Source organism: Pieris napi, chromosome 18 (genome assembly GCF_905475465.1).
Source record: "Pieris napi chromosome 18, ilPieNapi1.2, whole genome shotgun sequence".
NCBI lineage: Eukaryota > Metazoa > Arthropoda > Insecta > Lepidoptera > Pieridae > Pieris > Pieris napi.
In genome coordinates this window covers 5,117,222-5,133,182 of record NC_062251.1, presented here as the reverse complement: position 1 = coordinate 5,133,182, position 15,961 = coordinate 5,117,222, and the positions used below count along the sequence as shown (strand labels likewise).

The window sequence follows — 15,961 nt, the reverse complement described above, 5'->3', positions numbered from 1 at the left end:
ACTATTAATTTAGTGCGTTGCGTTGACTTGAAATTAAAACACAGAATACATATTTGTGAAATAACAGAAATCAGCTGATTGGACTGACTGACGCCATTAAATTATTCTAGGAATAGCTGTTATTCCGTGCGAAACGGCGGTATAGTAGCAATTCCCGAATAAGCAGACTATTCTTAGAATTTGTAGTTGGTAAAACGTAAAATTGATTTACTCTCGATTATCTGACGATTTATTCTAAGATTAAGATTTACTCTTGTTTGGTCGAATCGACCCTAAGTAAATTAAATTATAATAAAATATATTACCAGAATCAGACACAATCCAATGATAATTAGTCCAGAGCAGGCGGCCAGCCAGCGTCCCATTTTGTGGCCAAGAGGTCCGAAAAGGTTTGTTCCTAAAACATTATTAAACAATATATAATTTGTTTAAAGTTAAAACACATAAAAAAAGGGTGCGTACTTATGTACGCGCGTAAGAAGTTATACTTCTTTGGCATTATTAATAATACATAGATACGGATAGTTAACCTCAATTGTATTGAAGCACTTAGGAAGGTTGATGAGCACAGTTTTTTCACAAATATTTTCTAATATTAATTAGTATTGATTTAAATATTCAATTTAAATAACTTCTGATTATTATTCAGACGCACATATAAAATTCGCACTTGTATAATGAAAACAAAATGAAAACACGTGAACAGAGGCGGCGTGCGTGTCAACATGCGCCACTAACTTCATTCTGTTAATTTTGTGTCACGGTGGGCGCGCATCGTAAATTTTCACTCTCATCAATTTTTCATAACGCGCCTAAATAAGTACGTGCTACATAGGTCTGGATCTCAGATGTGTATCTGTCTTATGATAATTTCGACTTTTTGTGTCTAAGTCAAGCCGATTTCCTCACGATGTTTGTTAAAATGCGAGCGCATGTTAAATGCGCATAGAAAAGTCCATTGGTGCACACCCGGGGATCGAACCTACGACCCCAGGGAGCGTTCAAGTATTACGTAACGAATTTTGGAGGGGGGTCCTTTTGTAAAACGTTACGATGCGGGGCGGGGATTGAATTACGCGTTATTTTTGACTTTCCAGTACTTAACACCACATAATGATAACTTTTAGGTTAAAGAGTCACTAGGTGAACGCGAAACGTTTTTCTATACTTGAGTACAGTACTGTACTTGTGTACAGAAAAACGTTACTACGCGTTACATGGGGGGGGGGGTTCAAATTGCGTGACGTAATACTTGAACGCTCCCGGGAAGAGAGTCGCACGCTGAAGCCACTAGGCCAACACTGCAACTGCGCCCAGCATAATGATTTGTTTTCTGAATTTTTCAGTATTAACACATACAAACACATGAATATATTTGATTAAGTATTATATTGTACTAGAGCGGATAATGGTAATTCTTTGTTAATACTGGTTTTGTACTTTTAATAAAAGCTGTTGGCTACCTGGCTCACCTGATGTTAAGAGATACCGCCCACATAGAACAACCACATTACCAGAATACTCGCAAGGCCGGCTTTTGAAGATATGGTACGCTGTTTTCTTGAAGGACCCTAAGTCGAATTGGTTCGGAAATACTTCAGTGGGCAGCTGGTTTCAAGTTATGGAACGACGTCGAGGTTGATACAGGATGTTCGTAAAAAATACATCATAACAGATATTTAAAAACCATTCTTACCAATCAAATAGCAGATGCTGGCAGGTAGAAACGCCACACCCTGCTGCCAACGACGTGCTTCCATGGTATCTGCCATCCAGATGGGTAGACTCGGCTCCAGCATAGCTATGCCCACGTTAGCGAAGGTTATTGCTCCTGGGATTGATAAAACGCAAGTATAAGTAAGTATAAAATATATATATCTACTTCTACTACATATATAAAAATAAGTCGAGTTTTCCTTCCTGACGCTATAACTCCAGAACGCACAAACCGATTTCCACGGTTTTGCATTCGTTGGAAAGGTCTCGGGCTCCGTGAGGTTTATAGCAAAGAAAATTCAGGAAAAATTTCAACAGAAAAGCGGGATCAGCAAACGAAATGTTACATAAAACGAACCCATCTGGTGGCGAAACGGAGTTCGCCGAATTTGCTAGTTGTATATACAATATATATATATATATAAGAAAAATGGTCTTCGTTTGAGGCTCCTTCACGCCTAAACCACTGATCGTATCGACTTGAAACTATTATTCGATGCGCATGCGCATTTTTCCTAGATGGTTTATGGCTATTTATTTTTTAAATTACAACGTTCCTTAATTTTTATAAAAATTTATACATATGGACTTCACCGCGGAAACATTCGGGGAGGCTTCCTAGAACCTCAAAACGTCAACATCTGTTAAAAACTCGATTTTCTTAGCGGGAAGTTAAAAAGAAAAAGATGAAAATATGAAAAAAATAATAATGAAACATAAAATTTTATTTATTTCCTATTTTAATTCGCCCAGCAAAGCGGGCGGGAAACGGCTAGTATTTTATATAAATTGGACTTGCGTTGCTGAGGCTCGTTTAATTTACTATCCAAATTTAAAAAAGGGGAGATATGTTAGGAATTTGATGAATTTAATTTTCATTAAAATATTAAGTGTCGAAAATTAATACAAATTATAATTTAATTTTTTGAATTTATTTCTTCGATAATAAAAACACGTGGCATTTTAATTTACAATTCGAAATTGGGCTAAAATTTTCGTGTTTCATAAAGTAGGGAAGGGGATGACGGGTCTGGGCGTTACTGCATACGATTTTTTGCATTTTCTGAGAAGATTTACTATGGTAATATATATATATTTTTTTACCATAGGAAAGTAGAGATTTCAACGAACTGAAAGCCCCCAAACTTTTTGAAAAAAGCTGAAATTTTGACGTCAGAATTTTCGATTGAAAATTAGGGTGCTTTTTTGATATTATGTTAAAATGAGGCGAAAAAATAAATATTTTTAATCAAATAAATTACAGTGTATTTGGGACATACTAAGGTAAGTTTTCACCAAATTTCGTAGAAAAATTTTTTTTTTTTAAAAAGATGTAAATAAAAAACCAAAAACTTGGTTTTTTGAATTTTTCACCTAAATTTTGAGGTTATGTGAAAAATCTGCAAATACAAAAGTTGTAGATCTTTTTATTGCCGACAACTTTGCCATTTAACTTTTTTCGATAGGACTTTTAGTTTTGCCGGAAATCGAGATAAACCGTTTTTTACCCTTAAAACTCCCCCCCCCCCCCCCCCTCCCCTTCCCGACCTCAGATCGACCGTAATTTATTTTTCCTTTAATTTTTATAATATTATCCTTCCTTTCCAATAGGTTTCATCCTACTATTAATTTTTTCACTTTTTATTTATTTTAAAGGCTATCTGCACTGGTCTATTTACGAAATTTTAATTTTAAAAATAGAATTTTTATAAATTCACCCTTCTCACTCTCTCTCAATCGGTCTCAATCCCGTTCTCCCTTTTCTTCGACAAAAACGCTGCACATCTTCGTGACGTTCCGTAAAATTTTACCCTCATGCGTTTAAAGAAGTTTCACTTCAAAAATGAGTAGGTTTCAAGATTTTTAGCTTTACTAGCTGAAGCCCGCGGTTCTAGCTTCTTGTTCTAGCTTCACTGAACCATCATGACAACTAAGGTCTAAGGTATTTATTTAAATAGATGAACTGGTTTTATTATTACTTAAAATTCCTACATTCGCAGAGGCGATGAGAACTTGGAGAAACTGATCGTGGTTGGTAAAGGCAAAGGCAAAGTGGAAGGCAAAAGATCACGTGGCCGTTCACCAACCCGATGGACCGATGTGTGAAAGAGTGAAAGACTCATCGTCCTCCAAAATTAAATTTGTTATACAAATAAATTAAGTTGACGACTCATTGGCCTAGTGGTTAGTACCCCTGACTGCGAATCCATGGGTCCCGGGTTCGATCCCCGGCTGAGACGAACATCGATGTGATGAGCATTTGGTGTTGTGCTTAGGTCTTGGGTGTTTAAATATGTATTTATATGTCTATCTATCTATAATATGTATGTATATCTGTTGCCTAGTACACATAACACAAGCTTCACCAGCTTAGCATGGGACTAGGTCAATTGGTGTAAATTGTCCTTAAACCAAAACAATAAAGTCCTGTAGGAAAAGGATATTTGGAAGGTAATATGATTCCAATACCTGCAGCGACCAAGATGTATGGGTCAGTGATGAGGGCTTTGAGTGATGGTGGATCGGTTTCCTGACGCACAACTCCAGGCTGAAGGATCATAAGTTGCAGCACTGCGAACAGAATTTATACATACACAAATCATAAAATAAAAAAAATAAAAATAAAATATGTTTATTATGGAACATAAGAAACATGTATCACTTATTCCACGTCATTAAATTTGAATTTGTAGGCATCTCTCATCGGTAAAGACAGAGGGAGGGCCGAGAGAAAAAGCTGGCGTAAAAAACTTTCGGTACTCTTTTAAAATAGCAAATCATCAAACAACACTTATTTTAAAACAAATATCGCAAATTAATTAGAAGTAGCCATATACAAAAACCCATTCGCGTTGTTGTATTGCCCTTATACCTTGCAATGCGTACAATATGTTATCATAGTACCATCAGCGACTTGTCATTACAATTGGAGATCTCGCCGGTGTTACGTTCTTATACAAATTGTTAAATGGTCATACAGAACATTAATTTAATAGTCACAGCTCAGCCCTGCGATTCTGTAACTCACTTTTAGAACTCACACAGCGGTTTTCGCATCGGCGGTCGGTCTCAAATCAGTCGTGAAGCAGTCATTTTATGATTTGGCATTCTGATAAACAATAAACTACAAGCTCCGAATTTTATCAGATGATTGAGATTGAGATGATTGAGATGAGATTTAATTATCAGAATGCCAAGTGAGTTACAGAATCGCAAGGCAGTTTATTCGTTTCAATAGGCCAAAACTGCTCGTTGTTTACCTTAATACATTTAGCAGTACCACGTGTACACTTACATCCGTCTCCCAAAGCCAGAGCAGACAGCATGAGGAAGGGAGCAGTCTTGCCGACAAACTCGTACATGAGTCCGCCGAATGGTGGTCCGATCAAAACGCCCAAAGCCAAACCTCCTAATGCAATACCCATTGCGTTACCACGTTCCTGTAATAGAAAAAAAAATCATGTGTCCAATTCACACGTGGTAGAAGTGAAACCTTCAAAAACAAAGTTTTTATAATTAAAATATGTAAATAAGACTTCTCTATCTAAATGTTTTCTTTAAAAAAAATATATTTTAATGTTAAATTTTTATTTATAACTTTAATATCAATCTTTAATTTGGTAAAAACTAAAATAATAAAAGTTTTAAATAAATTCACAAGATCCAACGTGGGAGAAAATGAGATAGGAAGCATTATACAGTGTATAAACTTTTAATTAAGTGTAGTACGAAGTTTTCACTTCAAAAAGTTTCTATAACTAATGATTTGTAAATAAAATTGATAAATAATCTAATTTTATAATTAAACTACTTACTTGACTTACTTATTTAATTTTCATCAAATCTGTTTTTTTATTTCAGAAAATGTTCAAATACACACTAATTTAAAGTTTATACACTGTATAATGCCTCCTATCTCACTCTCTCTCACGCCAAATCCTATTAATTTATGTGTCTGTCTCTTTTTACTGTCGCTTTTCCGTTGCATCCGGTTTGAAATCACAACGATTCTAAAGAAGTTTCACTTCAATATGTATCGATATATGATGGAGTAGAACATGGACATAACAAGAGTCTTTCCTTTCCCTCCTTCCATTTAAGAATAATATTTGTCGTTATTCTGATTTTGTGTTGTATTGTCTACTACGGTAACATTCTGCTGTCATGTTTTGCATTGTATGTAATGTCTATCAGCGAAACTTTTTGTGGATATATCCAATGTGTAAATTTTATGATTTATACTTACTATTGAAGTTATACTTCTTTAGGCACGTTATTGTGAAATTTTACAATGTGCGCGCACCGTTACACAAAATTAACAGAATGTAGTTAATTCTAGGTGGCATGAAAATCGATAATAACTATGTTCAAGTTGTATATTCTTATATTTTTATATTTAGAACACGTGTTCGTTGTGCAATTAAACAGTGTGAATAAATAAATATTATTTTGGTGTTTTTATTAAATCAATTTCATATACGACGGTGATAGTATTTACTAATAATAATTTTAATATTTATCGTTAATCACTACTGCATTTTAATTATTTTTTTTCCATACGCCAAAGAAGTATAACTTCTAACGCGTGTAAGTACACACACTCTTTTTTTTATAGAGATGTATCTGTCTTGTTTCCTAAATAAATAAATAGAGACTCTAGGCCATGGGGTTCAAGTGGAATATGTCGGCACCTGGTAATACCCACCCAAGAGCTGGTGCTTTCTTCTCTCTCAACGAAGAAGTAAGGAACGTTACCACAGGTCACTTTGAATGAGTGCTTTATTGATTTTTAACTTATTTTCTGATATTCAGAAATGTACTTGTTTACCTACATGAATAAAGCCGGTTGCAGACCGAAAACTAAGCTATGCCAAGGCTAAACTAAGCTATGCTAAGCAAGCTAGGCTAAGCTAAGCTAGAAATAAATAGCGCGCACACCAACAGCTAACCCAAAGCTCAGTCAGTGTTGCGTAGTATGTGCAAAGGGTGTGCGGGGTAGGGGTAGGGGCTTAGCTTAGCTCGTGTAGCTGCGCACCGGCATACACAACTAACTTAGCTTCGCATATTTTAGTTAGCTCACATAGCTTAGTTCACATAGTTTGCGGTCTGCACAGACGTATGGAAAATTGCGTCAGCTATGCGAGCTAAGCTAAACTAACTTAGCTTAGCTCTTGGTCTGCAACGCGTATAAAGTTATTTTAACTTTGACTTTCAATATTGGTGTAACATAATATAAAGTATTTATCGAAAACGTTACCTTGTCATCCGGATATCGCTCAGCCAACATCCCCATACCGGAAACGGAAGAGCACGACGAACCGATACCTTGCAACGCGCGGGCAATGAATAACACGCTGTAGGATCGACCGAATGCGAATACTGAAAAAATATATAATACTAGCAGACCGGCCAAGCGTTGCTGTGGCTAAGGTTTTTGCTATATTACATAGTAGCAAACTATTCAAGGGAAACGGTAGGAGAACACCAGTCATGGAGACCACCATGCTTTTTTGGTGGTAATGCCATTAAATTGTAGCTTATGCGAAACGTTGGTACTTTCAACACAGCGCCATCTGTTAGAATTGTGACTATCAAATATTTTGCAATAAAATAATAATGCGGGTATAAATTGAGATGTAAGCTATCCTATCTTTTAAGTTGGATCAAACTACACACGGTGTGCGGTGTGATTGATATCGGTTCGGTAGTTTAGGAGTCCATAGCGGACAAACAACGTGACACGTAATTTATATATATTAGGATTTAAAACTGTAACAAATTATGAATTCCTAAGCTCTAGGAAGGTCTTCTATGTCAAGGGAGTTAGGGCGCTAAAAGAATATGAAAAGCAAGTTAACTTGTTCTTTATGTATAATAAATAAAACATAATAACTAATACGATATGATATTATCGAACAGTTTTGGCCTAGTGGCTTCAGCATGCGACTTTCATGAGGTCGTAGGTTCGGAATCATCGGAAGCTACTGCCCCTTTCTGCCCCTTTCCGCCTATTGACGCCATTGAAAGCCCAATTATAAGTGCAAATACTACCACTAAGAGACTTGACCGGTCATTCGGACCTGCCCTGCGATTCTGTAACTCTGCATTCTGAAAAGGTGGGAGCTTGTAGTTTATTGTTTATCAGAATCCCAAATCATAAAATGACTGCTTCACGACTGATATCAGAGCGACCGCCGATGCGAAAACCGCTGTGTGATTTCGAAAAGTGAGTTACAGAATCGCAGGGCTGTGTGGTCAGAGCGTAAAATAAGATTGAAGATATTATTACCTCTAACACAGTCTAATTGACAAGAAACTTACTTATCGTGGAGAGAAACATCAAGATGAATCCAGTGAACATGGGTACGCTGTATCCGATTCTGAAAATGAGGTCATTATAGTTCATATACTATTGCAGTGCGATAATTGGATTATTATTTTTGGAATTGATAATTTAAAGAAAAAACTTTTTGACCGGATTGAAGTTATGTATTATTATAAATTTACAACTATTTAACATAATTTTAAATTTTAGGTATCACAGCTGTGATACTTTTTGACATTCAACACCTTTTGTCTTCAGTCACCGTGACCACACACGCAATACATAACTTCAATCCGGTCAAAAAGTTTTTGACGTGATAACGTCTTTAAAATCGTTTTAGTCGGGTGACATGTTCAGAAACTTGTGTCACACCAAAACCTCACGAGCGCGATCGCAGGTATAACGAGAGAGAGACGGACCGATCTCCCGTCTCATCTCGAGCGCTGCCAGTCATTCCGTGAAACTTGTCACGCGGAATCCTCACGAGCGGAGGCTGGCATAGCGTTCGAGTGAGTGGACCGATCTTCCGTGAATAAAACGATAGATGTAATTTAAAATTTGAAAAAATTGTTATCTTCATTAATTCCTTACTTCCCAAAAACTTATATCACCAATAAGACGTTATCACGTAAACATCTCGATCGTAAACCTACTTTACAAACAACCAATATTTTTTTCTTTAAATGTGTAAAAGTTATGTCAATCAAAGACAATACTAATTGATAATTTACAGAATTAACATTGATAATTTGTAATCAATATTAATTCTGTAAAGGTGATCAGAACGTCTCTCCAAAATTAGTTTTAAACGTTACCAACGCCAGGTCAAAGAGAAATCTAATCCTGAGTAGTTGACTATTCTTAAGTACAGAACAAATATAATAAATATTTTATCTATTATATTCTCTATTTCCTTAAATGGAAATTGTATTCGTTTTTACAACAAACTCCCAAGCGAAATTAGATAATTATCACTGAATAAATTCAAAGCTTGCTACTTGCGAACTGAAACTTAACTTCTTTTCTGACGTTCATAAATGTACTTGTTTATAAAAAGATCAACATGTATAAAATAATAATAATAGTAAACAGTAAAGATCAACATAAACAGTAGCAAAAGAAAAACAATAACTGTCTCTTTTATACTCATAAGCTTGACCGAGCGCGAGAGAGACGGACAGTCTTTTGGTGATGTATTTGTGATTGTATTTCAGTTTGACTTCAGTCTCGCGCTTATTCACAGACACTACACAAGCACAAAGTGTAAATGTGTTGAAGCCGCCAGGTTTAGATAACATACCTATACCTATATTATGAATAAAGTTATTTTGACTTTGACTTATATCTTATATCTTACACCACTTATAACTCAAGATCGGCTGGACCGATGTTAGTTATCTCTTTTTTAATGGATTCTTCTCCGCTCCAAAAAGCAGAATAAGTAATAAAATATCGGGTAAGTTATCAAATAAAAATTAATTAATTAATTAATTTTACGAATGCAAACAGCATGTGGTGCCATCTGTTGACAAAATTACGCATATAAATGAAACCAACCGTTCTTGCGCCGGATAACAAAACAAAAAATGTTGAATTTCAGAAAGTTCTTTAACATGTAGTATCGCAATATTGGCGCCTGAATTAGGTTTAACTAAAGTTAACACGATATTATTAGACTGTTAAGGCCGATTTACATTATCTTAGTGTTTAGGAGAGTGCTTTAGGATAGTACTTTAGTTGAAACATGTAAACGCTACTTGCTTTAGAACGGTTCTACTTGGCTTTCAAGTTGAATCAAAATAGAATCGCTTTTTATTTTTGTTTCAAGTGATACCCCTCCCGCGCCCGCGCATCCCCCGAGATCTTCCCTCGTTGTGTGTAAACACGTAATTTAGTCAAATCTTTAGGAGAGTGCATAAGTGCCGTGAAACGCGTGCGTGTTTTTTCATTTTTATAGATGGCTAAATGGTCGGAAGATACAACTATCAAATGTGTGTCTGAATATTATGTTGTTCACGAATGTTTGTGGAACGTTAAAAACAATTTATACAAAAACAAATCGGCTAGGCATTCGGCATACACTGCCTTAAAAGAAGCTATTTTATTTATTATTTATATTTAGTTTATTTATTTCGAATAAAATCTCGTCTTCTATTTGTTCCATAACTACAGTTAGTATTTTGCGTAGAATAGAGCGTATTCGACGTCGTTGCGCGTTCATTGTGGCGCTGTAATGATACTCTACTGGAAGAAATGTAAACGTTCACTCGCAACGCACTAAAGCACTAAAGAACTTGCCTTTCAAGTTGTACTAAAGCACTCTCCTAAACACTAAGATAATGTAAATCGGCCTTTAGACGGAACGAAGTTCGCCGGGTCCGCTAGTAAATAATATAATGGAGAATGTTATTGGTATTTACTTGTGGGTCAAAGGTCCAACGAATGGGTTAGCTATCAGTTGCACTATGGCTTTGCTCGCGAACATGACTCCAACGGCCACTGTCTCATGTATCAGCTCCTGGTGCCGGGCCTCCTTCTGGGCTGTGATGTTCACTGAGAAAAAAACAATTATTTTAGGTTTGTTTCACAGGAAAAAACTTATATCTAAACTAGCAGACTCGGCCAAGCGTTGCTGTGGCTAAGGTTTTTGTTATATTACATAGTAGTAAACTATTCAAGGGAAACGGTAGGAGAACGTATGTGAAAGGTTGATAGCTTATGTGAAACGTTGATACTTATAGCACAGCGCCATCTGTTAGAATTGTATCAAATAATAAACAAATATTTTGCAATAAAATAATATTGCGACTATAATTTGAGATTTAAACTACCCTATCTTTTAAGTTGGATCAAACTACACACGGTGTGCAAATTTGATTGATACCGGTTCGGTAGTTTAGGAGTCCATTGAGGACAAACATTGTGACACGAGATTTATATACATATATTTATATATTAAGATTATGCTAGTTATATACACAAAAATAGGTTCGGACGCTGAACTAGGTGTGAACCAGTACTTCAGCATACAGCGCCTAACCCCTTAAATATAACAGGCAAAAAAAATACGTGCGGCACTCGGGGACTGCCGCGGTAAAGCTATTGCATGGCATTTTTTATAAACTTTATTTATTGTTTGCAGTATTTTTTTCTTTGATATTAATTCAATCTACCACTCTACCAGACTCAGACTAATACGCCTATCCGATCACGCTAAACCGATGTGAGACGCAGTATCCGTTCTGTCCCGCTCTAACGCATATTGGCCGCACCTTATATAACGTCATCGTGTGTTAGGTTTATTTCGTTACGGAATTACTTGATTCGGTCGCCACGCTCAAAGCCCGCGATAAAATCTATGCAATAGCTTAAAAAATCTAGCATCAAGTACATAGCTCATTGTAAAAACAATCATATCAATGTACAATCTATTTAACAAGTAGTTATATTATGGTGTGGAGTATTTAAGTGTTATGCCTGTAAGATAATTAAAATAAGTGATAATATTTCTGTAATGTAGCGTAAAGAAGCTGAGCTATTATGTCGATTCAGTTAAGATTGAGCGTGGACCAAGGGTGAGATTCAGAAAAGAGATTCACGACCCGGGTGGCAAAACCCAATATCTTATAGTAATAACAAAAAGAATAAGAAAACTTATTGAAAAGAAGAAGAAAAACTTTATGGAAAAGAATGTACAGTAAAATGAGAAAGTGTGTCACAGGATTCCCTGTATCATGGGCAAATCATATGGGCAATAGCAAATCTCTTCCATTTGACATACATAGCGGTGATGTTAGTTATTTCGACTATGTTGGCGTGTTGTTCCTACGAGAATGTAAGTGCGTGCTCCTATTTCACCATGCCTACTGCTGATAGAGGACAAATCTTTGGTTTTTTCTTGTAATATAATATTTTTAATTAGTATAGTTAATTACTCAAAGATGTCATGTGGAACATGGTGTAATGGTTGCAGTTATTTACATACATTTTGTAAAACAAAAAACTTGGCGATTAAAGAGTGGCGGAGAGTTTATTGCCAGTTCTTCTCTTCGTTCTACGCCCTTGATTTGAGAACTGACAGTAAATGTAAAATTAGAAGCATTTAATATGTATTTCTTTATTGACGTTCATAAGTGTTCATTGTGTTACCTAAATAAATTTTACTATTTTTTTTCTCTTAATTTTTATCCATAGAATAATAAATTCTACATAACAGTATAGTTCCCAGTTCATGATAGGACAAGAGAAGAAGATTAAAATATTTGTTTTTCAGAAAGTGGTTAAAGATGAAAGGGCATCTGAAGGTCAAAAAGAGTTGGGCGATGTGCCTCAAATTACTTACTATGCGTGACGTTCTCCATTGGCACGCTGGTGACATTGAGGCAGGGGCAGTAGGGTGCCGTGGGTGGTACAGGTGTGGTGATGTCTTCCAACGCCATGGAGAGGGGCGCGTCCGGATGTTGAATGTCGTACAGGAACTCCGGGATTATTGGTACTGAAATAATTAGAAATTCGTTAAAGATTAGGATTATGTTTTTTGCGCCCCTGAGTATCCTGATCACTCAGGGGCGCAAAAAACAAGCTTCCTGAAGCTGTATCTGAAAAAAAAGTGCGTGCGTACAAAGTACACATGTCATAAGTGAAACTTCTTTGTAAATTAATTATTACTAAGGTAAAAGCCAGAATAGATGATCATGTAGTAAACAATAAACTACAAGCTCCCACCTTATCAGAATGCCAAATCATAAAATTACTGCTTCACGACTGATTTGCGAGCGATCGCCGATGCGAAAACCACTGTGTGAGTTCGAAAAGTGAGTTACAGAATTTGCGATTCTGTGCGATTATTGCGGCTGGACCGATTTCAAAAAAAAAAGCTGCATTTTCACTGACTTATAGGCTATATATTATGTTCAAAAAGTAGGAATCCCTACCACTTTTTGGTAGTAATAATATAACCCAAGGTGTGAAAAAATTATCCATAAAATGTTTGTCATCGCTTGCGCTGTGGTAACTATTGATGATTGAACAAAGAAATGCTGTACAGTATTAAAAAACGTGTCAATATACTGCACAAAAAATGTTTTGCATTCGTTGGAAAGGTCTCGGGCTCGGTTTATAGTAAAGGAAATTCAGGAAAAAATTCAACAGAAAAGCGGGATTACCAAACGAAATGTTACATAAAACGAAGCCATCTGGTGGCGAAACGGAGTTCGCCGAGTTTGCTAGTTAGTCATATAAATTGGTCAATTCTTATATTATTTGTACCGTACATATCATACTTTATTAAATTTATATCAACTACAGTGTCTCACGCAAATAATCTTTTATTGAATAGTACATTTTTCCAAAAGTAATACACCAAGTCGCTTTTTAAAGACTCTAGTCGAAAGATCTTTTAATTCTTTTTAAATTATTGTAAACCTTAATTGCCATACAAAAGGTGTTTTTCCTAAAAGTTCCAGATTGATTTTTGGCACAGCCCCTTTCTCCCCATTCTATATGTTAACGACTCTATCGTTAAATGAGTATATACCACACAAAGTTCACGAAAGTGGAGAATTCATGAGCACAGCAATCAGAACATCCTTATCTTAGCGTTCCTAATGGCAAACTAAGTACCTAGGTAATTATTCCGGCTATTGCTGAACTATATGTTACTATATGTTTGTGTTATGTTGAATATACTAAATTTCAAGATGGCGGCTGAAGCGCACCTTAAGTCATGACGCCAACTTGGATTTACATTCAGTGGACACCCCTGAACATATTCCAAAAAAAAATCCGTTCTATCCGTACTTTGCAAAAAAAATCCCCCTATATATCTTGGACTAGTATGGAACAATTTATACTGAACAAGCCTTTATTGGACCTTCAGGAATCTCTGCACATTCTTTTTAATGGCTCAACAGTGACTTTTCTACGGCTATATATAGAAATATCTTCATATAACCTTTCAGTCATACCTACGAGGCTCATCTGATAAGTGGTACCGCCGTATGGACACTCATAGTTTTCTTTTTTTTTATAATGGTTCTGGCACGGTTTGTGCATTAGCCAGCGTCAAGTATAGGATTTTTATAATTCGTGCTTTTTGCCTTAGAAATTCGACCACGTCCTCCATGTACGGTTTGGGCACTCGCCCGGTACCGCACAACCCTCCCAAAGGCCGAGGACAAATTTAAATTAAATTAAAACTTGCCCTTGAACCGGGAATCGAACCCGGTACCCCTCACCTAGCTGCCACTTAATAAGACCGCTAGGCTATGAGGCCCCCACAATCATAGTTCTTGAATAGAGTCGAATGGGTTCGGAAATACTTCAGTGGGCAGCTGATTCCACATAATGGAGCATGGCAACAACTTACCCTCAAACGCTGAGTTGTGGAAGCACGAAGGTCGATGGCGCCGGTCTTGTAATATTATTATTAGATACGCCATCCCGAAGACAATTTTAATTTCTAAAGATTTAATGCGTGAAATCTTCGTTTGGTATAATATGAAGTTTTTATCTACCTTTCATGTTCTAATTTCAAATATGTACGCAACTCAAACAATACATTTGAATTTAGAAAACAAGCGCATTTGGAAATAAATATTCGAATTTAGAATAATCATCGAAATCTCTTTGTTATGTTCTATTTTCAAAAATGTGTTTTATTTTACCAACCCCATAAACAAAAAATAAATTTGAAATTAAAAAAGGAATGCATTTGGAAATAAATATTCGAATTTGGAATAGTAATATGGCTCATTTATGCTTTAATACTCTTTATTTGCATGAATTTATGTTCTAATTTCAAAAATGTGCTTTATTCGATATAAGCAACTATCAAATAAAATTTGACTTTAGAAAAGGAAAGGTAATATATTCGCCAATGGAAATTAATTAATACCTTTTCTTAAATTTTCATATACATGTCATAAGCTTTATATAGTACGGGCTTGTCTTCTTACAATGGAATATTGACAGGTAGATAATTGTATCATAAAGTAATTCCTGATACCTATGCGTTAATCACACATGACGTCACATGATATTATGAAATATAAAGAATTATTTAAAGTTTGAGCAAAAAATGCCCCATAGTTAAATATTTAGTAATTCAATTGGTTACCGAATAAAATAATACAGTACTAAGTTAAAAGTCAGTGGTTGAGCGACTGCAGTCACGTGATCACTACGTGAACTGTTATTTATTTTTTCTTAATAAGAAATACAAAAGTTCAATCGGCAGACACTATGACGTCATAAGCACGGAACACTAAAAACAATAGAACCTAATTTAAAACAGGAAAATGAAATCCTTTAGCAATATTCGAATTTGGAATGAAATTCAATTTATCGATGTGACATCACTAGTAATCAGCTGTCATAACCAGAGCCACTCCAAATCGAATATCGAAAGCGTTCGGGAAATCACGCCTTTTGAAAAATACATGGCTGGTTATAAAATGGTTCGAAATTCAAATTGGCTTTTTTTAATTTGTCTATGTTTAGTGTCATTTAACAACGCAATATATACAAACTATTTATTATTATGCACCCTCCATGCCATATTGGAAGGTCATGAAGTACCTGGAGCAATCCGGGACATACTAGAGGAACAGGTCAAAAATACCCATAAACAAGCCTGGGATCTCAAGTCTATGAAGAGATCAGGAGATCGTTCTCTGCCTATCCCTTCGGGAAGGAGTGTACCTCATTAATCGCTCTGATTAAGGAATCATATAAAGTATTAATTTCGACAATGTAATTTTTCATTCACCACGATTCAGACTTATTTTTTTAACATCTGACAGCTGTCAGCTGCTATTCCAAATTCGAATATTTATTTCCAAATGCATTCCGTTTTTAAATTCAAATTTATTTTTTGTTTATGAGGATAACAAAACACATTTTTAAAATTAGAACATAAAT

The 15,961-nt window shown here is 35.7% G+C and overlaps 1 protein-coding gene across 1 annotated transcript in view; it reads right to left on the bottom strand.

Annotated features, from left to right (window-relative positions):
* LOC125058780 (synaptic vesicular amine transporter) overlaps positions 1 to 15,961 on the bottom strand; it is a 30,275-nt gene that overhangs the window by 5,494 nt on the left and 8,820 nt on the right. Inside the window, exons 3-10 of the mRNA XM_047662938.1 lie at positions 12,384 to 12,536; positions 10,462 to 10,594; positions 8,038 to 8,096; positions 6,974 to 7,095; positions 5,012 to 5,156; positions 4,186 to 4,287; positions 1,697 to 1,831; positions 306 to 397 (exon numbers count right to left, since the gene is read on the bottom strand). Of these exons, the coding sequence (XP_047518894.1) occupies positions 306 to 397; positions 1,697 to 1,831; positions 4,186 to 4,287; positions 5,012 to 5,156; positions 6,974 to 7,095; positions 8,038 to 8,096; positions 10,462 to 10,594; positions 12,384 to 12,536 (941 nt within the window). The remainder of the gene's footprint in view (positions 1 to 305; positions 398 to 1,696; positions 1,832 to 4,185; positions 4,288 to 5,011; positions 5,157 to 6,973; positions 7,096 to 8,037; positions 8,097 to 10,461; positions 10,595 to 12,383; positions 12,537 to 15,961) is intronic.